Source organism: Anopheles funestus, chromosome 2RL (genome assembly GCF_943734845.2).
Source record: "Anopheles funestus chromosome 2RL, idAnoFuneDA-416_04, whole genome shotgun sequence".
Lineage (NCBI taxonomy): Eukaryota > Metazoa > Arthropoda > Insecta > Diptera > Culicidae > Anopheles > Anopheles funestus.
In genome coordinates this window covers 62,262,842-62,289,929 of record NC_064598.1, presented here as the reverse complement: position 1 = coordinate 62,289,929, position 27,088 = coordinate 62,262,842, and the positions used below count along the sequence as shown (strand labels likewise).

The following is a 27,088-nucleotide window of genomic DNA, read 5'->3' as shown; positions in this document are numbered from 1 at the left end:
CTGTAACCTGATGAGTTAAATATTGGGGCATCCGTTCTTCAGATCCTTTTTGATATTGTGACAGTGAAATCATTTTCCCACTTCAGATCGGATTTTTTTCATTCTTTGTAGTTTAGAAGTTTCGCTTATTCGCAAGTTATTGTTACTTTTCAACTTAAACGTTTATTTATTTTTATTTATTTCACTTAGGACGGCCAGGCCCGTATGACTTGTTGTTAAAACATAAAAGCGGTTACCGGTCTTCCGGTAACATTTCCAATTATATGAGTTCATTTTAACTTGGGACGGCCCGGTGGTGTATGTGATAAACGGCGCCGGTCCACGCGACAGGAACGTTTTTCAAATCCCATCCGGACTGTCCCCCGTAGCAAGGACTGACTATCCTGCTACGTGGTAAAACAAGTCTTGACGCGGCCAGGCTGTTCTAACTGAGCAAAAAAAACAATAAAATCTTAATCACACTATGCTGTTGGGATTTCCAATGCACATAATTGCAGTACAATCGTACAGCGAGCATTTATTTTACTTTAACGACCAATAAACTTATACTTTTCTTTATGAACTTCCTGTTTAGCTCTATCAAAAATAAGAACATAAAGACGAAGCGAAAGACAATTGCTCTCCTAACAGGTGGGTGCTTAACGCAAGCAAACCCGTAGCAGAATGTAATATCCAACAAGAACATGCATTGTTATCGGAAGCATCATCACACTATTATGCTGACAGATTGTTTTCTTTGCTGCATTCAAATCTAAAATTCTGAACCAGAACCAATCTTTCGTATAACCACAACAACATCTCGCAACAGTAAAAGTGATGTAAAAGAAGCAAAGATTATCATCTGTTAACTAATCCCGTTCGTTCTGGGCGGTAGACCGTGGCTTTGTAGAATGATCCCACGGACTGGAGCATTGCTGGAACTACTACCTGAGGCGAAGATAGATAGGTCTCATGTTTCAATTAGTCCAGTGGGTACATCTTGTAGCAATTAGATCTAATTTTGAAGCAAGTTAAAAATTCTCGGTAAACCAGGGTTAGGCGATGCGAGATAAAATCGCCCAGCGAGATCGGTGTGGTCAAATACGGGTAATGTTCCATTCCAGCATTACACAGCTACAGGTGCATCCTGCCGTTAAAGGTGGGACGAAACGATCGCTTGAAGATCGTACTCCTGTTTCGTCTGTCAGTAGAGAATATGGGTTTGTTTTCTCGGACAAAGGTGAACGAGGAATGGCAATTAATTACCTCTGCTTCTGCTTTTGGCTGCTGCTCGGTGGTCAGCTGAATGAGAAGATCCAGTTTATCGTCTGATCTAGAAACGAGTGAGCACCCATGTGAGCATAAATGTGACTATTCGTTTATGAGTTTGGTCATCCTTCAACACCTCACGTGTGCGTGTTTTAACATAGAACCTTACCGTTAATATGAAACTAGCCTTACTTCCTGGTAAGGCATGAACTGGAAGACATTGTGCATGGTGCTGTACACAAGGAACTAAATTCATCCAGCAGCCAAAGTTCAAATGTCACCTGGTTTATGCAAGACGAGCTAGAAGCATCACAAAAAAGGAAACGTAAAAATACTATGATGGGAAAAAGTCACAAAACAACGGGTCTCGTACTGATGCCCACATGTCGGATTTTACACAAAAAATGTTCAGAGTCAGGTTGCTCAGGAACACATGGGTGCTGAGTGGAGCGAAACAGATCGATTGACGCTTGACGGCAGATCGTGGAATGGACGACCACCTTTGGGTGGAAAATGTGTCAAAAGGCTTGTTTAGCGCTAGTTTATAATATCACTTCATTTCACTTCTCGATATTGATAGCCTGAATGACCGGGCTCAACACGATTGAGCAGGGGACCGGGCGCGTGTACAAAAAAAACCCATCAAATTATGCAAATATCGTACGCTTATCAAGAGATTTTGCTCGAATATCAGGTATATAGTCCACGATGGTCTAATGCTTTGCATGGCTGGGATCAAAGCTGAATGTTTGAGGACAAGATGTGAAACAGGGTGTCTGTCAAATTGGTCTCGAACTACTATTTTAGTATTATATAAGGACTTAGGTTTAGGCATTCTCTTTTCAACATTTTTCTACCTAATATCAGCGCTATTCTTTCCTGAAGTAAACTGTTTATCATTATAATTTGTACTTATGGATATTAAAAGCAACCTTGCAAGGGTAATTTTATACAGTAATTTAATGTCAAAAGCGCTCTTTAAATGGCACAACAAATGTATTATTCCCAATTTGCTCATGCTCCTTTTATGAGTGTGATTACCCCTTCTCCGATCGGTCTATTGTCACCCTGCATGGTAAAACCACCTGGCATATCCTAATCTATGCCAAACGTTACCCATTCAAACGATTTTCTTCACCCGATAGGATTTTCCTCCCAGTCCGGAAGCGTCTATCGAAACAATCCGCTGGCATGCCTGTGGTAGGTAAAGGTATGCAAACCCCAGCACCAGATCAACGCCGGCGATCGTTCGATTGACCGCCCAATGTCAGTTTTACGATTGCCGCACATCGCACCTTACTGACGCGATCTCCGCAAACCAGACAGACAAGCGGGAATCATAAATTGAGAGATTTATGCTCGTAACGAAACCCGAAATATCGTGCTACAATAACGCACGCTGCAATACCGCCCAGCACGGTTCAGTAATGTGTAATATGCGAGCGGTCGATCGCAGGGATCGTAGGAACCTTTCTCGCACGAGCACCCGGGCGGAAACGGTACGGCGGGAGTTTGAGGGCCGGAGATCGTTTGCTCGCCGGAACCAACGACTTTAACGAGTTCGATCTGTGCGGTGGATGTGGCTCACGAACCGTTGTGTCATGTTGCTGTGGACCATTTCCATTGAAATTTGGACCTTTGCATGCCTCATGTCGAACGGACCCGGGCCCACCCTGTCCAGTCCACATTCTGTCTGTTCTTGTTTCGCTCGTCGATCGTCGTGTCGCCCACGAGCTCGCCAGTCATAAATAATAGATAAATATTAACGAAACTATTTTCAAATTAAAATATTAGCCATTCCGGCTCGTACTTATCGGTGATCCCGTGTGATCATCATACAATGTTTGGGTTGTTGTTGCGCTGGTATTTATGGCTTTGTGTTGTGAAGTGGAACGGAACGCTTGAAAAAGTGGACGGGAGTCTCTCCAAATAGGAGAAGTCAAATTCAATTTGAATAAATAACATATATTTAACAGAAGGTGACAAATTATGCCGCGCTCGTTTCTACCTCGCACCCTGCGTGTAGTTAGAAACCGACGGAAGAATTCTTCCGTACCTTTCACTCGGTGTTTTCCACACACGTTAGAAGTCCTGTGATCTGTAATGATATTTAGCTGTCTGTATTGAAAATCGAATTATTTCCGTACTCGCCAAGAACCATTCAGTTATGCAGAAGCCATCGAGCCGTACGAAACAGAACTTTCTTCCGCACTGTTCCTCTGCCCTGCCAGCAAAGAAAAAATCACAATCTGTGGAGAAGTGGAATTTTATGCAAATATCAACGCTGGGATAGGTCGTTATACTCGCTTCGATTCGGCAAAAATTCGCTGACGTGTTTCACGCTTGTATGAGTCGGGACGGAATTACGACGTGGCAAATGGAGGAAGCAAATGGTGGTGTGTGAATAAATGAGATTTGCTTTTCAAACCGAACCATAGAAATGAGTGCATCGGGTTTGACACAAGCATTCGGGGTGGTGTATTTTTTTAAAACTGTGCTTGATCCACTCCACCCTATCGTACGCCGAAGATGGGCTAGAGACATAAATTAGCTGTTTGTGGATATGGCATGTTTTTGATTCGTTAGCGATGGACACACGGCACTCACTGCTTAGCTTTACGTTGATCTTTCATCTACCCTTTTGCTGCTCGCACTAACCCTGCCTTTTTCCGCTGTTGACTAGTGTCATTCGTGTCATCCGGCATGAGAGGAAGAAGACGGGTTAATCGCTACTATAAATTTGCCATCGTCGTACCGTTGTGCCGTACCGTTTGACGCTTTCGGAACGGAACCGATGATTCACCAACGTGACAGATGGATTGGATCACTGCCGGCCGTCTTTTGGGGTTTTTTTTGGTCCACCCGACCAGATTGTGTCAGAGCGGAAGATCGTGTGGGAGAGAAAGTGCCCTGTGAACATTGTTGTGAATGCCGATCGAGCCAAATGTGCCAAAATTCAAATCAACCTGGGCAACGATTACAATCTTCCAGTTTCTCGCTGGAAACACATAAGACCAATCAAATGATTACGCGCGCGTTGATAGGCTGATATGGATATCCTTTCAGCAAGCGAACAAGAAGAGTAAAAAAAAACAGTTTTAGACAAATTGTCATGGGTTAGAGGATTTGATGAGGCTGATTAGAAATTCAGATCACTTCAGATTGGAGATACGTATCGTTAGTGGAATGAGCCGTGATTTAAGCAATGGGGAATATATGGAGACGTTAAAAAGATAATACTCACGATTGGCCTTAAGCTAATGTATTTATTTTAATCATAAAGCGCAATATTCGTATTGTTATTTTAAAAGCACAGTGAAGAAGCGATCAGAATACTGTTTAGCGGATATTCTATTATATGTCAGAAACACACAACATAATGAAACATCCCGCAACGTTTCGGAACGGAAGACTGATTCCATTATTCGCCTATTGGTGAATAAATTCAACTGAGATAGCTTACTTTTTGAAGGCTAGGCAAGACAAGATCTGCAGTGGGTGTCAAAGTCACATAAAAAAGAAATTCGTGTTTCGTCCTTAAGTGCCCAGCCTACGTGCACATCTAAATGGTTTAAAAATGTAAAACACAAGCTTTGGACAACGAGAACTCTATCGCAAAAGCCTTTCCTACTCTATGAGAAGTAGTATGAGATCTAGTAATTCTACTTGACTCAGATCTTAAATTGACATGTTGATGTCACTCTCTCTTTCTCTTTCTATATCCCTCTCTCTTCCTATCGCTCTATCTCTCTTTCTCTCTCTCTCTCTCTCCCTCTTTGGCTTAACAACCTTAGAGGTCATGGCTGCCATTTTTGGCTTACTACGTTTATATTGCTACGTTACTGCATAGTCAGTCCTTGCTACAGTGGGACACGGTCTGTATGGGATTTGTTACCCTCTCCGGTCGTGTAGAACCGGCATCATTTATCATATACACCAGTGGTCCAAAACCTATGGTCCGCGGACCACTTGTGGTCCAAGGCTTAAGCATAAGTGGTCCGCGGAAGAAATTTTCGGTCGTTGGACCGATTATTTTTATACTTTTTGTTTACCCTTTCAAGCGATTTTACGTGAGGAAATCATTCTACGCTTCTTCATGTGTCAGATTGTAGACAATTATAATTTTTGCTAATGTTTCATTTAAAAAATCGCCTCAACAGCAGTATACATACATTACAAATCCTTTCATAGACAGCACATGTGGGCCCCGATATACTTATGTCGAACAAAAAGTGGTCCGCGGTATAAAAAGATTGGGTAGCACTGATATATACCACCCCGGACGTAATAATTAAAAATATATTAGAATTTATTTGAAAATCGAACCATATATTTCTTGGGCGATCTAATCATCTTTTGCCTCGACATTCGATCTAACACATTCATGGAAGGTTGTAGACTCGAATATTACATTGTTCAACAAGTTGTAGTCGTCACTCACGTGGTCGTCTAATCGTTCTAATCGTCTAATCGCCAGAAGAATAAATATTTTCTTGATCTTTGAAGAATCTTTTTATCATTTTGATGTATAATTTAGACTCCAATCACTGCTAGGACTCTTTTTAGACAGTATTTCGATTACTGGGAATGACTTCTTTTTAGAGCTACAATCTCAAAAAAAATTTGTCCCTCTATTTCTAGCTTAACATGTTAACTCTGTTTATCTTTAGAGGTAAGTATTTATTTCCTTTTGCGAGGGGTTTTGAATAATCAACTTTACCGCTAAACGTCCTGCCAAAAATTGTGGTGAAAAATTTCAAACGAAGAACAGCCGCAGCAACTGTAAATTGAACTGACACATGCTTTCTTTTACCGATATTTTCTTACCGCTCCAATAAACTTAGTGGCGTTAGGCCAGAGTACTTAGGCAATTTAAATTGTAGGACAATTCTTTCCCATTCATCTCAGTCTGCTTCGATTCGCGAAACGCATCCGGAACAAAAAACGTTACGGGCCCGTTGCACATTTTCCGAGCAATTCGAATGACATCCTGTGGCCGGTGTCGCTACGTTTCGTGAGAAGGAAAAGCTTTTCCAAACAAAGCGTCTTTCGTTGGTAGACCTGTGGATGGGTAGCAGTGGTGGACACTTGTCGCACTGTGAATGAGGATGTAAACCCCCTGGATGCGAGATGTTTGATGGTGACCGGAGACAGAGTGTGGAGCATGGCATGACTATGATTACCACAAATTATGTGTCGCGCGAGCATGACGTTCGTGTTGGGAGAGCTAGTTGCTATGTCCAATCGTCTCTGGTTCAGTATATGCGTGCTGCTACAACATTACGGAATTACACTTCCCCAAAGAACACAACGCGTGTAATGATGGCCGGCACGGTGTACAGGGCACCCAACCGACCAACGGAGCGCCGCCTTGCTGAGGAGTAATTAAAATCCTTGTGTTGTTATCGTCTTAAAATGTTATGGCGATTAAATTAATTATGTTTTTGATTTATATGAGATGTGTTTGCCGGATGGCCACCGCGTTGCCCGGATTGTGGTCAGCGGGCCCCGTTGGAAGCTGTGAAATTTTGTTGCTTATGCTCTACATTAAATATGATGGACAGTGAGGACATGGTGGCTGGTTCGTATGTGCTGTACGCTTCAAGATCACATGGATTGTATTTGATGTCTGTCCACAGCCCGTGATGAACGTGACCTAAGGGAGATACCGGAGGCTGGCGTGTTTTGGGTGGATGGGCATGAAGTTAGCTTAGCTAGCTGACATTTTATGTTTTTCCCCGTCCTTTTCCACTCCAGGGCAGGGTGCTATACGTCCCCACGTTCGTGTGCTTTCTGTCGCAGGTACCGTGTTCCTTTAATTGTTTGTTAATTACGTACAACTTCGAAGAAGTCGTATACGCATGCGCTACACATTGGTCGCCCGTACTGTTCATGTCTGTTCGTGTGCTCACGAGCAAGCAAGCAAGCATTTGTAACGACTTAGCAGCAACTTAGCAGTGTCCTTCTCCCATCAGTCACCAGATAGTTGACTGTGGTTAAATAGAAACTACACATTTTCAACGGAGGCACTGGTCCGAAGGTTGAGAAGCTGGAAGCTTAGAGGCATTTTATTATGGCTCCACTTTGACGTAAAAGCGCACGCCGATTTGGCGCATCGTTTTGATTTCAACGCAAAAATGCGTCCACAGAAATAAGGCAAGGGTGTTTTTGTTTTACTATAAGGCTCGGTAGGACAACGATCAACACCGGAAAACCGTTTCCAACAGTACGCGAGGTTAAGTCATAAGGTGTGCCCATGCTGCGAACAGATCGGTCTCATGGGTAAACGTGTGAATTTATGAGGTGCTCTTTAATGTTACGCTGCGTGACGAATGGTGCCGGTCGGGAAGGGTTAAACCAGAGGTAAATTAATGCGTACGTTTTGATGTGAAAATAAAACGCCAAACAATTTAGTGCTGTTTCATGAAACATTAACATGGTGTAAGATCACTGTTTGTATTATTTTATTGATTTCCCGTTGTGACTAGCACTGATCTGCTCCTGATCCGCTCACTGCCGTCATTGTTTGCAAAACGTTCATCAAATCATAAATCGCCATCAATTTGCTGCCTACAGTCATTGCATTTTTCTCCATTTGTACAGCTTGATCGCACCATTGATCACGGCCATTCTTTATCTTCCCGCCGAAGCTCTACATATGGCGGGAAGTGGCCGCCCCTATTTACCTTACACTAACAAGCTCAAAACCAAACAAAACCACTCAAAGCTGTACTCGGTTGACGCATGTTGTCAATTTCCTTCTAGCTAACAGCTGCTAAAGATTTCACTCGCACACTTAACCGTTCCATACATCGAACGCGTTAGCGGAAGCTGTATGCAAAAATCCGAACAATCCTGTTTGTGTCCTTCGACTTTTTCCCTTACTGTTTAAGGTTTTTGGTTTATTTTCTTGATTTGCCATCAATTACCAGTAATTTCCATCGATCTGTATCACCCGCATTCTATGTTGAATTAAATTCCTTACGTATGTAAGAATGCAACAATCGTAACGGCGGCCAGGCCCTTAAATGCGTTGCTTACAACATCAACAAACAAAACAGCGTCTGTATGTGTGTAACTGTACAAACGTAGCAGCATTTCGCTTTGATTATTTTACAGCAAAGTTTGGAGAAGTTTAGAATTGTTTTCGTATTTTGTTGCGTCTAGATTGGGGTTTGCTTTTTTAAATTTGTTACATTTTTGTCCTGTTGCTTACATGTTGATAGAATGAGTGTGTGCACGTGTTGCAAGAGATAGCGAACGGTGTTAGGGCCTAGTTGAAAGAGAAACAGCTGCATAAAGTAATGTCTAGCGATGAAGAGCGATTTCACAATGGTGGTAAAGATTTATAGATTTTGCATGCGCGCCGGATCTCGGTTAAAATGGATGCTTTCCAAACTCTTCTACTTCAAAATTGTTTTTTGATTCGATGCCATTTAAATTTTTAATATCCGTTGTCGATAATAATTGTTTGGGGATTCGAGCCCGTCTGCTTCACTATCGGTATTTTTTAAACAAATATTATGTATATATGTTTGCCTTTGTTTGTATGATTTATGTTGCCTGTGGGTGGATTACTGTTGGGCGTTTTGTAAAAAGCTGCCCAAATTTTAGTGAATTATCCGTAAAATCGAACCCGCTCCCGGACGGGCGTGTGCATTGTGTTCTAATTGACAAGACGGATTGCTGTTTCCATGGAGTTGTGATTAGTTTTTTGTCGTTTTATGTTTGTTGTTTTCTTTTGTACTCAAAAGCGATTCACTTAGCTCGCAAAACGAACGATCATTGCAACATTTGTAGGTAATGGTTGTAGTGGTTTTGCATGATGTTTTTTTTCCTGCTGTACTGGCGCACCTACTGCTCAAACCTAATGCTAATACTAAAGCTTTAGCTGCGTTTCACTTAAATGTAGTATGTACGCAACATTGAATTGATTGATTGATTATTTGTTCTGCATAGAGCACCACCTTTCCAATCCTTCCTATTAAAGCGCATACCCATTACGTCCTGTAAATAAAGCTCAACTACAACTCCAATAAATATAACCATACGGCGGCAAACCGAAAGGCAGTTACATGGTTACGGATTGTAATGCAGCAAACAATGCAGCTTGCACAATATATATATGCTTCCATTTTGCTTTATGTAAGGATACAAATAACTCTAATTCACAACTATGTTAGTATCTCAATCTTGGTTATGAGTTGTACTTTATGTGAAGCTGTTGTAAGCACAAGAAACTAAAGTTGATTTAATGAATATTGTCGTCTAAAGAAACGGGTTTGTTTGTTTTTCGGTTCTCTCTGCAAATGCTGCTCGTGTACTACTTTTAGTAAAGCTAAAAAACTAGAAACTTTCATTAAGCAGTAAAGCTCGTTACAACATTGTTGCATCTCACCATTTTCCTCCTCGTACTGATCATCGATCGTGGTAACTGTTATGGTAAGCATGGCGAATGAGGTGTAGATTTGTGCTTTACACTTTTAGACGTCGAACTAAACCGTTAATTGTACATCGTACCGAACAGGATGGTACACACTAAGGTATTGCACTAGCTGCAGTATCGCTATCATACTATCAGAAAGAGAAAGAAGTCAGCCATTGTGAGGGGTATTAGCGTTAAGAGGCAAGATTTAAAACTGGAAACATGAATATCTTCAGGGTAGGTTTTGTACAGTACAATTTACGTCCAGTGACGAAGCGCGTGCTGGTGCCGTTTTACGAGTGGCCATTGTTGTGACCGGAACCGCTACCATGATTTCGTTGGCTTAAGACATCATCCACCTGGATCAGCTGCTCGATCGGTATCAGTGACAGTTCGCCACCGGGTGGTGGGGCCGGTAAAGCTTCCTGCGTTGTTTGAAAACGAAAAAAAAAACAAAATAAAACAAGTACTGGATATTTCGCTCCCATGCTGTATACTAACCAATGCTTCAAGAGCCATTTTTTCCGCCCTTTTCGCACGCTGTTCTTTCAACTTCAACGAGAAAATGGCAACCGAGCGGGCACGCTTTACGAGGCTCTGTTTCAGGCGAGACTTTTTGGCAGCAAGCTCAGCCGCTTTTTAAAGAAAATCAAACACAAACACATTACTACTTCCTCGAATAACGACAATCGTATTGAGGAATCCTCTCACCTTTGGCTTCTTCTTCGGTTGGGGCTTTTACCGATGGGGCACTGTTGCTTGTACCCGCTTGCTGATCACCGGGTTTGATCGCCACATTTGTCCAGGATGGTGCCGGTTTGAGCAGCTCCGAATCCGAACCAGTAGCAAGTTCCTGCTGCTGTAATTATAAGTGTTCGGGGGATAAATTTTTGGTGCACACGCATACTATTTACCGTTTGACAGAAGGCTTGCAACAGCAGACAGCGATCAATAAACGGACAATAAAATGCAAAAAACTAACAGGGCTGGTGGCAACATTAGCAAATACAGAACATAAAATAATAGCAGCATTGTTAATAACGTATTTACCTTTCGCAGTATAAATAGACATAAATACATGATACGATAAATAGGGAGACTGGATTGAACGTGGTAAAATGGATACATCAATATAAATTTGTTTGCCGTACAATTTTGTTAAGTGAATGGTTAGCTGTATGGGGACCCAAGTATTAAATGGAGAACTATTGAAAGAATGATAAGCAGTACAACATATTTTAGTGTAGCAAGATTGAAATAAAAAATAACAAACATTTTCAAAATTAAAAGGATGTTCAAATTATTGAATAATTACCCAAATAACATGGGCAGTGCACAATTGCACTTACCAGGAATCAAATTCTTTAAAAGATAAACAGTGGTGGTCATTGATTTACGATCAACGTCGTTTCAAGTTCCATAATGCAGACAAACATATTTTCGATTTTTTTTTGTAATAGCTCTTTCAAAATTCAAAAATGTTAAGCTTAGATGCTTGAAAATTCGAATTTGATGGAGCAAATTTGTAGAAAAAATAGGAGAAAATATAATATGGAGAAAGGTACATGTTGCTTTAGGGTTGTTCGTGGTCGTGGAATGGTGTACGTCGAATGGATGATAACTAAACACATGAACTTAATTAATCTAACGTTCTGATAGTGGTTTCAACAAATATCCAACCTCACGTCAGATAAAAATAACATTTTTTATTCTTTTAAACCAACCGTATTGTTAAATATGAAGTCACTCTACGAATTAAAAAAACATAATCCTGTGCGGTGTGCCAAACTAAATGAACTAAAAATTTCTGAACAAAACATTAGGTATCGCAAAATAATCGCAGGTTTTTAATGATGAAATAGATGTTACATTTTGATAGTAAAAATAATTAAATTGCCTATCGCACGGTACTAAACGTGACTGGACGAAGCGTAAGAGTAAGTGCATATTTTAATTCAATTGTACTTTATACATATTTGAAAGAGTTAGTGTCCATTAATCAATTTCATTTATCATCTTCGGCTCAAATTTAAAAATGGAATCTCTTAGTTTCGTAAAGATGGCCGTTTCGTATGTCTTTTAAAATAGAATATCATTCTTCAATATGTTGACCAGATCAGACGCGTGTAACGCCTGCAATTTGATTCATAAAAAAAGCCATAACGATCTTAAATGTTTGGACGAAGAGTTTCAAATCGCTTTAATTTTAACAGTTGCCATACATTGGAATTAGAATCGTAAAATCATAAATAAGTAGAGAAACTGTAAGAAATATTCCAAATAAAAAAAAAAATTAGGAGTGAAAATAAAGTCTTCCTATTCGTTGCTGTTCACGACAGCCTTATTTCACTGACCACCACTGTACGTAGTCGAGGTACGTTTGAAGGGAAAATCATAAATTTAGTAATAACATTCCGAAACTTAAAATCTAATATTTGAACGTCTTTTGCACAATAAATGTTCTATCTTTTGTGTTATGTTGTACTGTTGAACCAATTACACCTAAGAGATGTTGGAAGTTGATACTATCGATCATTGCGCTCTAGCTACTGTTAATTTTTTGTTGAACTTTTTTCGATAAGTTGCTTCAAACTCTTAAACTGGTTAACATAACGTCCAAAAATTGTACTTAGTTCTTTTGTTTCTATACTCCAATGATACACATGTTGAACAACATTCGTGGACAGATAACAAATATATTACGTGGGATGTACAAGATTGTAGGTGATGGTTTTTGTTTGGCAACAGCAATCATGCTTTCCTACAGACACAGAGTGAGTATACAGGTATTAGGTGAGCATCAGGCTATCAAAAGCACGATCTAGGTTAGATAAAGCTCCCGACAAGAACATAAACATTGATTGTTTTTGAATGTTGGTACAGACTGTTTCAAAATGCGATAATGATGATATCATTATTTAATTTCTTGTAAACAACGCTTCCAAAACGCTATCGGTGAGTTTGTGCACACATTCTGAAACAGTTTCCATTCTCTCGCAGATCGAATGATGGTCGGATTGTTAGTTAAACGGAAGAAACAGCAAACAAACAGCTAAACAGCGAAACAGCTTCGGGCTCACGGTCGAAAACAGCAAAACTTTTATCCTAGAATTTGGTTCAATTTTTAAGCAAATTTTTGAGGAATTCGAGCTGAGCTGAGCGCGACAGTTAAAGTTGTGCTATCTTCAATCGTTTCATGCAACGCAACAAACGGCTGCAGAGTTGCGACTGGCGCGGCACAGATCGTGTTTGCTAGACAAATGGGTGGTCTTGTGGGTGAGAAAAGGGTGTGTGTGAGGGGTGTCAGGAATTGGTGGGTGATGGCTACCCTGTGGAGTGGCGCAAGTAGTACTCTACCAACCTTCGCTACAATACAGTCGGTACTTCTGTGAATGATGGAAGGATCGGCTGCCTTCAAGCGTTTTGCCCATTCGGCTCCTCCGCTAGGGCCAATCGTGAGATGGTGCTCGGTATGCTACGATTGCCGACGTGAGTAACAGGCAGACACACGCAAACACACACATACGCATTGTATGTACGCAAGTAAAATGATGTCGAAACGAGAATAGGTGGGAGTAATGGTGATGACGGTACAGGAACAGGGCAAAGGGGGGCATTTTTCCAATACCATTTCCCGGAGCGTGTGTAAGAGAGTGTATTGGGTGTACGGTAAGGGATGGTCGCGTTATAAGCATCGATCGAGATGATGGTGAAGATCGTGTGAAGTGTCGCCGAATGAAAAAAAACAAAAACAAAATAATGAAAGCAATGTAGTGGAGTGGAAAATTGAAAACCCAATAACCCGCGGTTGCGTTTAACGGACGAATCAACCAAAAAAAAACCCGATATTTAAATCCCAATCCCATTTTTTTTGCACCGAAATGAACGACCCAGCGATGAAACAGTGTGGTTGTGGGTGAAGCAATTGTTTGTAGTAAGACGAGATGAAGGGAAGGGAAAAGAAACGGTCAATAAAAGAACAGAAATTCACACAGTTAGCAAACGACTGGCCTTGGAACGCGTAAGCACTGACCTTCAGTCGACCCACCTCGATGTTGGGCATCCATTCCTTGGAGCGGTTGCGTGGCCGGAAGGGCGGAATTTCGGCGATCCGCGGTGGCGAAGGATTGGCGGACGTCATGTGTGCGGGATTCTGCGGGCTCTGATTGACGGGCGAGTGCATCGTGGAGTGTGCCTGGTTGCGGAACGGTGGTATTTCTGGAATCTGGATCGGTTTCGAGGCAACCCGAGGGCTCTGCGAAATTTCACTGCAGGTGGGAAAAGGAGCAGAGTAAAGCAACAGTATTAAAACAATGATCATGGTTGAAGGCGAACCGAACACCACTACCAGTGGAAAGGAGTAGAGCTTGGTATTTTGTTTTTTTTTTTAAATTTTATTTGGTATGTTTGTGTTTTCTCTCTAACAGGATTACTAGAACCTAGGCAGTGGAAAAGGATATATAAGTTTAAATATTAATTGCCAGATTGAAAAGCTAAGCTTAGAATTATTATTAAGAAGGAATAAAACACGACAATAGAAGGAAGTAAGAGTAAGTATGATGCACTTATCTGGAGAATACATTTTTGGAAAAGCATAATAAAAGTGACACAGTAGAATAGGTTAAAGAACAGTGTTGAAAAAGAGGAGCAAAAATTCCAATCACACATAAAAGCGAGAGTAGAAATAATAACGCAAACAGGTTCGTTCAGTGCGAAACACTACGACGGGAAGGAGGAAAATAACTGTAGATTGTTAAACAAACCGTACCCAAGGTTGATGCTTCGCTTATCGTAAATACTACAGCTGTGCTTCATCGCTTGTCCTCGGAAGGGCGGTATGTCGGCGAGCTTAATGCTTGGCTGCTTAAGACATGCACTATTTGTACGGTAGTAGTAAGTGAGAAGTGGTGGGATGTCGTGTTTTGGCGGGCCAAAACAGTTAAAGGTAATAAAAAAATAGACGGGAAAAAAGGAAAATAGAGATCGAGAAATACACGTGTGTTTCAGCATTGTTCGGTCATCTTCATTCGGGCGTCATAGTAACGCTATAAAGATTGGGCTTTCTCTGTTTTTTTTTTCTTTCCTAGAGAAGCTTACTTATTGTTTAATGGAACAACTATGAAACAAACGCCACACATTAGCAGACATTACAAAACTGCAAAACATTCACATCTTTTATCTTGTGCAGGCAGTACAGTGAAACAGGTGCTGTTAAATAAATGCACTAATTCGATGATTACGAATAAAGGAACAAATAGTGAGAAAACAATGTACAATGCATAACATGCAACGAAAAAAACGAGCAGCAGAAGTGGATTGGAAAAAACGAAATACAACAAATATAGTTTTACTGTTATTTTAGCTGTGTGGTAGAATCAGTAAGCATTTGATATCATAATTTCAATTTGGTTTGTGCAATAGCTTTAGGAAAGCATTATTCATTTTCAATAAAACCAAATAAAATCATATTCCCATAGTTTTTTTTACTTAATGTTGAGTTCGATGCCCTGTCGGCTCTATCGGTTCGGTATGTTTCATCAGCAAGCATTGAAACAAGCGACAAACCTTGACGGACGTGAGTGATTTGGGCTGTATCTCATGTGTTGTTTTGTTCTGTATTTCCTTTGGTGGAAACGGGATGGTGGGCCTTCCAATCGCACCAAATCACTCTCCGTTTTGCGTGTTCCCTGCATGAAGATGGAATTACGAGCTGTTTCATACCAATCTTCAACTGTTACGGAAATTAATCGATTAACTAAAACTGAATAAATGTGCAAAACCGAGAAAACGAACAAATAGGACGATATGTAAACTTCATTAAACCACAATATTTAGAAAAATTGCTTGAAAACAATAACACATAAGTACATGCATTACAGCACAGCAACAGTAGCAGTAACAGTAACGAAAACGTTAGTACACATGTTGATCCCGACGGATGGTGAATGACTAGTGGAAAGACTGTAAATGACGATAAATAAACACACCGAATATAGAAAAAAACGCAAACGTCAAACAAACAGATGAAACACATGAACGAGAGCAACGCACAAACAAACGACATTTGGTAAATGACATAGCGAATAGTTAGTATTGGGAAAAAAAGTTAGATATCATACCCTGAATTCGTTTGTGTCGATTCTAATGCAACGGTTTGTGCAGATTGACCACTAAGAGGAGAATCTTGAAGAGGTCGTAATAATACTGTGCTTGTCTAGAGAGGATGGGGTTTCGTTCATTATTAGAATTCAGGTTTATATCGTTGTTTGTTTGATGGTAGGATGTGTTTAAGTAATGCAGTTGAATTTTCCAAATGACAGTTAAGGAAAATAGGAAGAATATGAGGAGCAGAAAAAAAGAACAGAATACAAAATGTTATGAGTAAAAGTATGAAGCTTGTACGTAAGGGCTATGGTTTGGATGTACGATAGGTTTCTTTTATTTTATAATGTTTTGCTAGAAAAGAATAAAGCAAACGTGGATAAAAAGGATGCTTGCCGGAGGAGCACTTTTACAAACAATTCTGTGGCCGATTAAGAGCATGGTACAAATCTTCTATGTACAAGCTTTTATAGTTTCGAAGCGTCTCCTCCTTTAGCAGGATTGCAGCAAAGGAACCACCGTCGGTAACATTTAATTGATCCATTAAATGACTGTTTTGATACTAGTTAATTGCACCAAGTGCTTAATTACGCATTTGAAATTAAAATGTAATAAATCTAGCGATCTTCCACATACGATTCCGCAAACGTCTTGAGGATCATTCGACTATTGCGTAATGTGGGGGGAGGCAGGAGAAAGGGGACATGTGTTTTGTCTATTTCTTCAGGATTTTAACAAAATCCCAAAAAAACAACCTGTACGTATAGTTATATTGTTATTTCGAATGATGAAACCGCTTGTTAAAACAATTTTTTTTTCTAGCAGTTCAGACCACGGAGCGGCCATGTTTTCTATTTTTTGGAAATGTTAACAAACTTTTTATGCACGTTTATTTCAAAATTATTATTACTTGTTTTTTGCTTCTTAAGAAAGGTTAGGTTGTATTATTATTATTTTAGATTTAAGCCATAAAATTAATTAGATTTTAGGCCGTAACATTATTTTATATACATACAAATGAAACAAAATGTCTGTGTAATTTTCCTAGCTGGGGCCGGGGGGTTTTAGCAAACAATGCACAATTTTTCCGTCACGTAATAGTTGAATCATCCCTTAAGGCAGGGATGTTATGCTCAATGAGGACCAACTCTGAGGACCAACTTTAAAAATATCGCCCTCTGCTTAATACATCACTTTGCTCTGGTGATATGACTCGACGACTTGGACATCGTAAGATACTCTGTTCCTAAGGGCTATAACCATCCTGTCATTTAAAAATAATATGTAAAGCTTTATTGAAATTGAGGCCATATTTTACGCGAATTAATTATTTGTTAAACGCTAGCGATATTAAATGTTTTAAAAGATAATTACTAACTTCAGGTGAAAAATGTCTGTATAAATAATAAAAACACTCGATATTTACACGAATAAAAAATAGAGTTGATTTGTTTAATATCTATTCTGGAGATAGAGGAGATCCTCTATTCTGCTCTGAGCATAGGTCTGTAAAGTGACATTATCGCTCCACCGAGAGATGAAAATGAGTTGAATTGATGAGTTGAGACTAGCGGCATACGAGTAGTACGCAATCACTCAGAAGAAATGAGTGAAGGTCCTGGTAAAAAATTATTTTCCGACAAAGTTCTACATCGTATTCCAAATAGATGACGAAACCTATTTCATATAGAATTATTACGACAGGCGCTAAATCAGAAACTTCATCGGTTTGCCATTAAAAAGGTAAGCTTGAACGAGTTCTCCACAGTGATGGTTACGAAACCTTATCTGGAATTCACAATCAACGAATATACTTTACATCGCTGCTTGAGGACATGGGTACAATTTGTCTTCTGTAAAATGCTGTCTTAATCAAGGAGTGTTTCCTATTTTCTATCCTTGATACCAAGAAGGACACTGGAGAAGATGAATCGACTAAATATGACCGTTATATTAAAGGTTCAGCGCTAGTTATTAAACAATTGCTTTTTCTTGAAGACTTCACAAATTTCATCCACACTTGTATTTCATTCAAATACGTTGTGTTGTTTCTATTTCATTGTCATTTGAATTTAATCTATTTTAAAATGTATACGTTACAAAAATTGCTAGAAAATCTAATTCCATTATATCATCAAACAATGCATATACCACCTTCGTACTAATTTTAATATTTACTTTGGTCAAAAAGCTATTTAAATTTGCAGAACCACAACTTTGCACTAAAATACACAAGAACTTACTTGATCGGCAAGTAAGAAAGTATTGTGGTAAAATTAGCAAATAATACAGTCCATTCGATTGGTGTTCCTTTGCTGCCTTCCGTAAGCATTCAATAAAAATCGTCATGATTGCAAGGAGACATACGGCAAGAAGACAAATTTCTTCCACAGAAGAATGTGTTCGAGCAGCTTAGATTGTTACAAAATGGTGAGCGAGATAAAGTGAGTTAGGAGCCAAAAAACGAAAACAAAAAAACCGTGGCGCAAAAGTCCCACCTGCAAAACACGTTCTACTACCTGAGAGATCGGCGAATCTGGCGAAACGTCACGCGTGTCCATGGCAAAAATGTCCATATTATCGCAGCTACTTTGTGAGTTTTTGTGCTGTTGCTGTTGATGTTGCTGCTGGTGCTGCTGCTGTTGTTGATGCTGCTCTTGGCGCAATTGTTGTGCCGCTGAGGAAACGGGATGAATGCTGAGGTTGTCCAGCTTGGCGGCACGCTCTAACTCGCTGTCTTGGTTATTGTCGTGACTGGGAGATATGTGAAATCTTTTGGGATTGATTAAAAGTACAATTAGTTGCGTGTGTGACATGCGTGCGCGATTGCGGAGACCACACGCAGCAAGGTGTTCGAAATGATAAAATTAAATTTTCCACATGTTCAACGCCTACCTGCCAACGGACTGTTCAGTTTTGTCGAAAATGTCCTGATTGCTGTTGAAATCTGGATCGTGGTGCGAGATGGAAGTGGAGGACGGTGGTGACGGTGGCGTTTGACGTGGTGACGGTCCTTTGCATTGCATCTCGCGTCGACAGTGTTCCGCACGGGCGATTTCCGCCGCCAGCCAGGACGGTAGCTCCGGCAGTAGCCACGTTAAGGCAGACCGTAATCCAAGCATGACATGCTCGAGCGCCACAATCAGTATGACCGTCTGGGTGGACGTTAGGCCGGGCCACAGTCGGGACACTTGGCCGGAGAGCCCAATCAGGGCACAGTTCACGATGACAGCTGCCAGTCCGAGCATCCCGAGAGCGTTCTGCCAGGTGCCGATGTTTGCAACACGCTGTCCAAATGGACGCTAAGGATTTGTGCACAGGAATCACAGCGAAAGACAATCCGTTTAATGTTGATTGGCGATTTCTGGTGCGGGTTGAAATTCGTTATTACCTGGTGTACGTGGGCCAGTTTGAAGGCATCGGAACGTATCTCGAGCAGATTATTTGCCAAAGCGCACAGCCCGGCTAGAGGAAATGCGGCGGAAAACAGCACAACGTATCCCATCTGTACTAGCATTTCCAGATGGTCGGAAAATGTTCCATCATACTGTTTAAAGCGGAAGTCACATTACATGAATAGTTAATTACAAGTTTACCGACAGATTATTACACTTAAACCTAATCTGCGAACACCGTTCGCCTGATACATCGGTGATTGAGAAGCATTTCCAAAATTAAATTCCTTTCGTCGCATCCTTTGAGTCAATACGATAATTTATCCAATTGCGAACATGTTCTACCGCCGTTGCCAGGACTCATCTTCTTCCCATTTGCTTACCTTGTACAGGGAGCTTTCTATTTCAGCTTGCCCGATCGATCGTTTCGGTGTGTTGGTAGAGGAGGAAGAGTATTCGGACGGGCTTTTGCCTTCATCCAGCTGCTTTCCATCGCCGGCACCAATCAGCGACGATGAGCCAGGCAAAGCAGCACTAACGGTGCTGGTAGAGGTGAGGGAAGCGGAGGCCGCAATGTTTGGTGGGAGCTCCTGCGTTGGGCTGAGCGCACCCCACATTTTGAAGCTTAATTTCGCCAGGCGCCATTGCTCCACCAGGTATGGCCAGGCGGACTCGCGAAGATTACCGATGATCTGTCGCGATATCAGCAACCCAGCCAGTTGCTGTCAGTACGGAACAGTACCCAGGGAAACCGATGGATGCATATAAGCAATTTAATTTTCCACAAGCACGAAACACGAGCCAGCAAATAACGTTTAAAGGCGGCAAAAAGGAGGAATAAAAAACAGCTTGTTTTTCACTTTGGTCGTACGTAAGAAAATTAGGTTTCAAAACTTTCACCCACCCACTCATCCCCGATACGTACCTCTTTCAGCTTGTCCTGGTCGCGCAGGTAAAAGGCGATGTAAAAGAGTGAAAGAAAGCTGTTGACAAACTGGAAAAGGGCCACCTTGGCGATGAGATGATTTTCGTACTTCGACTGCAGCCGATAGTTCTCTGTCGATAGTTGTGCAATAAATTGTATAAATTGGCGCGTCCAAAGCACCTCCCCATACCGTCGTTCACCGTCGTTTCCCCTTTCGTACCTTTATCGTTCAGCCAGACGGCGAGTTTGTAGTACGCTTCGTCCATTAGTGTAATGGCGCCGGCTAGCAGGACCTTCGGTATTACGCTCAAACAGCTGAAAACGCCCTGCTCCGGGAGCTTGGCATCCCACCAGTCCTGGTCGTGTTGATGTCGCATTGACGCCGGACCATATCGATGGGTTTCAGGGGGCAAAGGTCGGATCGTGACGGATTGGTGGGTAGGATAAGGGACGAACCACAAGCAGACAGAATAAAATGGAGAACAAAATTGATCGAGAGAAAAAGAGAGGTAGAAAGAAAGAGAGAAAGAGAGAGAAAGAGAGAGAGAGAGAGAGAGAGTTGTAGAGATAGTGATGGTAGTAACATGGAATGAAAATATGATTGCAACCGTGTAACTTCAATTTTAAATCGATTTGTTCTGTTCGATTGTAATTGTGGCTCAAGCTGTACATTGACAGGGCACACGAGTGGCTTTTCAGTTTTTCTATCACTTTTTTTCTCTCCCTCCGCTCGATAGTATGAAATGTCCTTCAATGCGGAACATTCAATATTCAAATATGGTTACAAATACCGCATTTTGGAACGTGATTCGAAAGAGTTTTAATGGAACAAGGAAACATTTTGGGAAAATTGACGAGGTTTTCTTTTTTTTAATTGAGATTTTCAAACATATATAATGGACTTGTTAAAGCATGTGGTTAGAAAATGGAAGTATTTTTTGTTTTATTCCTAAACAGTTAATCATCATTAATACTTGATATAACATACAGTCTTTTTTTTTTAATTTTGGGATTGCTCTACTTTTTTCAATTGCGAAAGTTTTGACACTTTTAAAACTGAGCACAATAACAATTGAGGCGATGGGAAAACGCTTTAATCACGTGAGTAAAATCCAAAAACAAATAAAAATAAAATAAAAAAACTTTATGTATGTCCACAAAACTTTATCTTATTTATAGTTAATGATTACGGCTTCGGCCGTATTGTCACAAAACATTATCATAGAATGAAAATTAAACAAATATTTGAATGCAAAATATACACATAGTGACGCACAATATTATCATGTTATGTTGGCAACAACAAATCGGCATCCTTTTTATGTTGCATTGGCAATGTAATGTGTATTGTCTTCAGAAGGCAAGACGAAGCAAAGACACTGACTTTCAGTGCTGTCTGCTGAAAAAGTACCATTCACCGGTTCGATCAATAAATGTCGAGAATGGCAACATGTCTCTGCACAAGGCCTGATATCCGATTACATGAAGTGAAGTTCGGTCGGCATATAGCACTAAATCAATGCCACTGTGTACTCTTCCCGTAAGCGCTCGTTACTAATACGACCGCTACTGTATTGCCGATGATAATGATGATGATGATGATGAGAATGTCATCCGCATGGCAATAGTTCATTCAATTTCGAGCAATGGAGCCCTGCTACACTATCGATGAACATTTATTGGATTTCGGTGCTAGAGTAATGAGCTTAAGCGCAACATATCATTCAACACACGGCAACTAGACTAGACAGGCAGCGGGGAACACTGTATGGTATATGGTATAGGGGTGGTATGAATTTGAAGGAGGCTTTCTGGAAGGGAACGCTACCAGTAACGGGTTGGAAAGAACGTAAAGAACATAAATTTCAGACCTGAGACACTATGCACATGCACTCCCACAGGCCAGCACTGCTATAGGGTAAGTGTTGATCGAGCCAATCCTGTAAATTAGTAGTAACGAAATGTAATGCGAGCGTTCTTCGCGGGTGTACGTTTCTGTGTATCTGTGTGCGGCTACGAAGTGGAAAACAAAGTGATTAATGTATGCCAGGTTGTGGAGATGAGGAAAGGGTGTGATATAGAAAGGGCAGATCGTGCTCTTCACTTATAAATATTCATGAGTGGATAAGTTTACGCTTAGTGGAAAACGGGTCAATAAAGTGTCGCAAAACACACATGACGAGGGTATATAGAGCTGTGAGGATATACGAAACGGCGATCAAAACAAGAAGCTAAACGTATAAAAAAAACGTAAAAGTTCGCAATACACAAAAAAGCATTGACCGCGTCCGAAATGTCGGACCGCGTAAGCTGAAGCGTGTGCGTTCCAATGGAAGGATTCGCTAACGAGGGCGTGTGGGTGCGTCTAAATACCTGCAGCCTCAACATCAGGAACATCACAATAAACACCAACACCAGGCAGAGCCCTATAATTGGAAAGCTAACTAGATAACGGAAGGCTCGCCGCTGCCATGCCGGTGCTTCCTTCGGCTCCAACCGTCCGGTTACGGTGCTTTCCTCGAGTGGCCCCTAATGAGAGAGCGAGCATTGGAAAAGGAAGAAAAATACAAACAAACACACACACACAGAAAGAGCCCGTGAGATACTCCGTAAAAAAAAGGGTTGTGAGTGAAGTGGCTGAAATGTGAATGTCTAAATAAATCCTTGACAGTGGGCCAATGGGATGTAAAGACCTTGTAGAGTGGCCGTGGAGGTTCCAGCAGCTCGGGCGGCGTTGACAAAGTGCCCCAGCGGAAAGCCAGCTCGACCGAATACCGCCTCCAAGCTTCCAGGTAGAGTGACGCCCAGGCGACGTTGAAGAGCGAGAAAATGACGTGTCCAATGTCTTGAGCCGTCTGAAACGAACCGTAAGCGGTCAAGGAAATGTGTCCCACGTCCAATGGACACCGTGTCGAGGTTAGTAGTGGCACTGTGAAAGGTATTGTAGACCGATCCGTTTTGATCGATCGCTCGGTAGGTACATGGTTCGAGTTCGTTTGTATTCTTTCTTTTTTTGTGGGTGGATTATTGTGGGTTGTATTTTCCGGACGTTTTTCTTCCCTTACCTGTCCTCGACCCCAAAGGCCAGCGTACAGAATAGTGCCCAGCACGGCCGGTACGCATAGGGCACAGGTGTAGTGTCCCAGCCAGGCAAAGTAGAGCGCCACTTTAACTCCAAAGTATGCCGCTATATCGTCTGGAAATGAACAGTACAAATATGAACGATGCCATCGGTAGACATAATAAACAAAACGAAAAATAAAATAATATACGCACACACACACACACACACAAACTAAGTAGACAAATTAAAGGATAACAATTTTCTTCCTTTGCTACCACTCGGTGAGGAATAATGTACCGGCACCGGTTAGTGGAAGCACCGGAACAAGCTACATTAATTATTACCTAGGGGTTGTGGTGCGAAGAATTTCCGTACCCAGCTAGACTGGAGTTGCTGCAGTGCGGTCGTCTCGTGAAGCGGGAAAACCTGCGTTATAAGGCCCAGCTCTTGCCAGGCGGCCACTGAAACCACACGAATGTCGAGCGTTAGTTTATGGGTAAAGATTTTAAATTGTGTTCCATCCCAAAGTCGGTGGAGATAATATCACGAGTCTTAGATTAATTAACATTCGACGTACCATCGCGTTCTCACCTGTGAACCTCCCTGAAATGTTTTCCAAGTAATTATGTCGTGGAAAAATTGTGCTCGTACGGCACCTGAGATTGTGAACGTGCAGCTAACCTAATGAGATACACCATTAAATGCGCATAATGCGATCCATACCCATGTGCACGTGTGGATGTACATTCATGATATTCTCGGAACAGTGTGATATAAATAGCGAGCTTCGGAACATTTTTTTCAGAACAAAACACATGCTCCGTATTTCAAATCTAATCTGGAGCGATCATACTTTGTTACTAGATCGCATCACCAAAACCGGTTGGTTATCCAAATTATGTGGTATCCAATTTTTTCAGTAATTTTAGTTAAAATCTAATATGACTTGGAAGATCTTGGCGAAGCGGCACAAGTAGCACAAAATATTTTTCACACCAAATGTAATTTGAATTGAAAATCGATCAACGACTTTTGACGAGGAAAGAGACCTCTTAAAATGGGTTATAAATGGGTTTCTAATGTGGTATAACACGTTGCCAAGATCTAGTGCCACTTAAGCATCGTAGAAAAAGGAATCCGGAAAGTGCTCTCAAAGTTACCTTCCCCAAGGATCGAGGAAAAGTGCCGGCATACTCTTCATAATGTATTATCGATTAGTGCTAATTAGCCGCTTATTCTTTCGCTTATGTTTATGAACGGGTTGTTAGCATCACCGAGCAGTGTGACGTGTGCAGTAGCAACAGCAAACTTCAACAAGTTTGGTTTTTTTTTGCATGCCTCTTGTCCCCATCCGGGGCTCTTGTTTCTGTCAGCTTCGATTAGCACTAAAGTGGGTGTCGTTATAATTGCGGAGGGTAAAGGTGGCAACATAAAGCGTCCTGTGTTGTATATTCTGTTGTGTGATGTTATATGTCATCGTACGGGTGATAAACTGAATAACAAGTTAGATTTTTTTTTGCATCAGTCAAGTTCATTAGCATTTGATGAAGTATGAACCGGGTGCAGTCGGAAAAATGATGTTGGATTTCTAAAAAAACCAGATGTCGATTAAATTTAACAAAATCAAAGTACAGTGGAACGTCTTTTATCCAGGTGCCATTTATCCGGTTGTCGAATTACCCGTAAAACTCGGTAATAATAGTTCCAAATGCGAGTTGACACATTTACTCCAAAACCAATTATGGCAAGTATGGCCTCAATTGTGAATGATACAATTAGTTCAATGTTGATCAAAATTGTTTTGCAACGATACATAAATCACGAAGAAAAATAAAAGCGTGTACTTTAAAAAACTTCACCTATGACATATTATACAGTGATATTTATTAGAAAATGAGATTTATTCGGCCAGGTCTGAGTTCCAATGAGCACGGTTGGTCAGCGCTCAATGGGAATTTTGAATAACATCCAATCTAAACATTTCAATAAGTTGATGTTGCAATATCAAGCGGAACGGTGCGGTGCGGAGCGGCGTATGTGATAAACGGCACCGGTTTTACACGACAGGACTGGGTATCAAATCCCATGCAGACCGTCCCCCATAGTGAGGACTGACTATCCAGCGACGTTGTAAAAATAAGTTTAATAAGTCAGAAATGGCCAACATGACCATAAAGGTCGTTAAGGCAAAAAAAGAGAAAGAGACATAAAATAGTAAATCGTATTATTAGTCTGTTTTATAAGAATCTGAACAAAATATTTCATAAAGAGATTGAGTATATTAAAGCTTAATACTGATAAATAAAATAAATATAAAAATATTAAAGCATGGTTTCTAACTGGAGCTCTGGATGTATGTATTCATACTGTTCATATCTATATCCTCTCGTACAGCAGGATCTAACGATCCTTCCGAAGCACAGAATGTAAATAAATCTCTGTGTAAAAAGAATTATAAATTGTAACAAATACCATTTTCAGTGTACCAAGCACATCCTTCTGGTGAGGGTTTATTTTCCCATTTGCGCTTCTTATCGCGCTGCCAAGACGACTCCTGACTTGCTGCCCAACAATAAACTTTTTTTTTAACAAGTTTTGCTGAGTGGTCGACTTTGTCCAGCTGGAGGACTCGGTCCCGTTTCGAAAGCAGATTAGTGGGATAGCCGATCGTGCAAGTAACGGGCCAAACATGCCAGAGGCATGTTGAACACATGTTGAGCACTGCTCATGCAAGCACCACAACGAACCACATGTAAGTAGGGCAAACAAAATCCTTCCCAAAAACACTTCTAAACCAAGGCGAGTGGCGTTATTGCAAGATATGATCCAACCCACACACGGAATGTTTGGCGGGCAAAAGTTTGATTCACCGGAGACCTTTCGGGCATCTCGGGCTAGCATGTCGCATGCGAAAGGTTATCATGGCAGGAGTCATAACAACAACAAAAAGCTCGGGTAAGTGTATGTATGCGGTGCAAGGCACTGGTATGGCATAACTTTTCCGTTTCCGCTCCGTCAATGGTAGTCTTTTTCTGGCTGGATGGATAAAGCATCGGGATTGTCGGTTCAAATATAGCCCGAAAGGATAGGATGTGCAGGACAAAAAAAAGAGGAAAATATATTTGTTCATTCCAGCCAAGAGCTTGCGGTCCTGCAGCTGCAGCTCAAGTTCAGCTTCACCGGAGTAATACGGCAAAAGATTAGAACGATGGTGTTGATGATGATGATTTGACATGACAGTTGACGATGAGTGCTTTTAATGATGGTAACGTTTCGGTACCAGTCCCCAAAGTCAACTGCCGTGCGTTTCCCACTTACCGATGCTCTGTCCTTCCTCCACCTGAGCTTTTCCTTGCAGTGCTTTCAGATCGGACGTTCCAGCCCTCAGACCCTGCAGGACCTGTAGAATGTCAAGCATGATATATCGGAGTAATGGCAGTGTATTAGTAAAATATCGATCTCGAGCACCTTGCTCGCTTAAGAGCGTGACAGAACGGCAGCAATCAGCTGATACGCGACAACAGTGCCAGAATTCGTACCATCAAACATTCTTCCGTCGACGGTGTGCACATCATATTGATGAGTTGAGCTTACCTGTAGCACGAGCCACTGCCGTTCCTGGGACGTAAAAAGACTGTTGGCACCCTCGTTGTCCTTTGATTGGGCGAAGCAATGACTTTCCCGTTTGGTGAACTCCTTCAATGCCCCACCGAGGTCGGTTCGCAGTCGCTTTGGCAGGCGAGCATCTTCGGCTGCCTTAAATAATCTATGAAGGGAGAAAGGACGAAGCTATCAAACACGACACGCGAGGCCAAGGATCGCTTTTATGGCGCGTTATACCAAGGGTGCGAGTGAAACGCACGTTTCGGGGTTAACGATTGGAGACATTCGTGCGAGAACAATTTCAAACGAAACGAGTTTCAGAAGAT

At 41.3% G+C, this 27,088-nt stretch overlaps 1 protein-coding gene across 9 annotated transcripts in view; it reads right to left on the bottom strand.

The window, feature by feature from the left end:
* Positions 1 to 7,657: 7,657 nt before the first annotated feature.
* LOC125775116 (anoctamin-8) overlaps positions 7,658 to 27,088 on the bottom strand; it is a 29,665-nt gene continuing 10,234 nt past the window's right edge. For 4 of the 9 annotated variants that reach the window (XM_049445611.1, XM_049445609.1, XM_049445608.1 and 1 more), the window contains exons 5-24: positions 26,754 to 26,925; positions 26,478 to 26,559; positions 23,504 to 23,620; positions 23,161 to 23,291; positions 22,789 to 22,950; positions 22,469 to 22,624; positions 21,967 to 22,035; positions 20,316 to 20,451; positions 20,096 to 20,226; positions 19,554 to 19,892; positions 19,167 to 19,322; positions 18,671 to 19,077; positions 18,295 to 18,547; positions 15,793 to 15,887; positions 14,442 to 14,549; positions 13,722 to 13,941; positions 13,035 to 13,148; positions 10,385 to 10,532; positions 10,175 to 10,308; positions 7,658 to 10,098 (exon numbers count right to left, since the gene is read on the bottom strand). In XM_049445611.1, coding sequence (XP_049301568.1) covers positions 9,967 to 10,098; positions 10,175 to 10,308; positions 10,385 to 10,532; positions 13,035 to 13,148; positions 13,722 to 13,941; positions 14,442 to 14,549; positions 15,793 to 15,887; positions 18,295 to 18,547; positions 18,671 to 19,077; positions 19,167 to 19,322; positions 19,554 to 19,892; positions 20,096 to 20,226; positions 20,316 to 20,451; positions 21,967 to 22,035; positions 22,469 to 22,624; positions 22,789 to 22,950; positions 23,161 to 23,291; positions 23,504 to 23,620; positions 26,478 to 26,559; positions 26,754 to 26,925 — 3,262 coding nt within the window. In that variant the 3' untranslated portion in view covers positions 7,658 to 9,966. Of the gene's footprint in view, positions 10,099 to 10,174; positions 10,309 to 10,384; positions 10,533 to 13,034; positions 13,149 to 13,706; positions 13,942 to 14,441; positions 14,550 to 15,792; positions 15,888 to 18,294; positions 18,548 to 18,670; positions 19,078 to 19,166; positions 19,323 to 19,553; positions 19,893 to 20,095; positions 20,227 to 20,315; positions 20,452 to 21,966; positions 22,036 to 22,468; positions 22,625 to 22,788; positions 22,951 to 23,160; positions 23,292 to 23,503; positions 23,621 to 26,477; positions 26,560 to 26,753; positions 26,926 to 27,088 lie in introns of all 9 variants that reach the window. The other 5 variants (XM_049445615.1, XM_049445616.1, XM_049445613.1 and 2 more) reach the window with 5 other exon arrangements.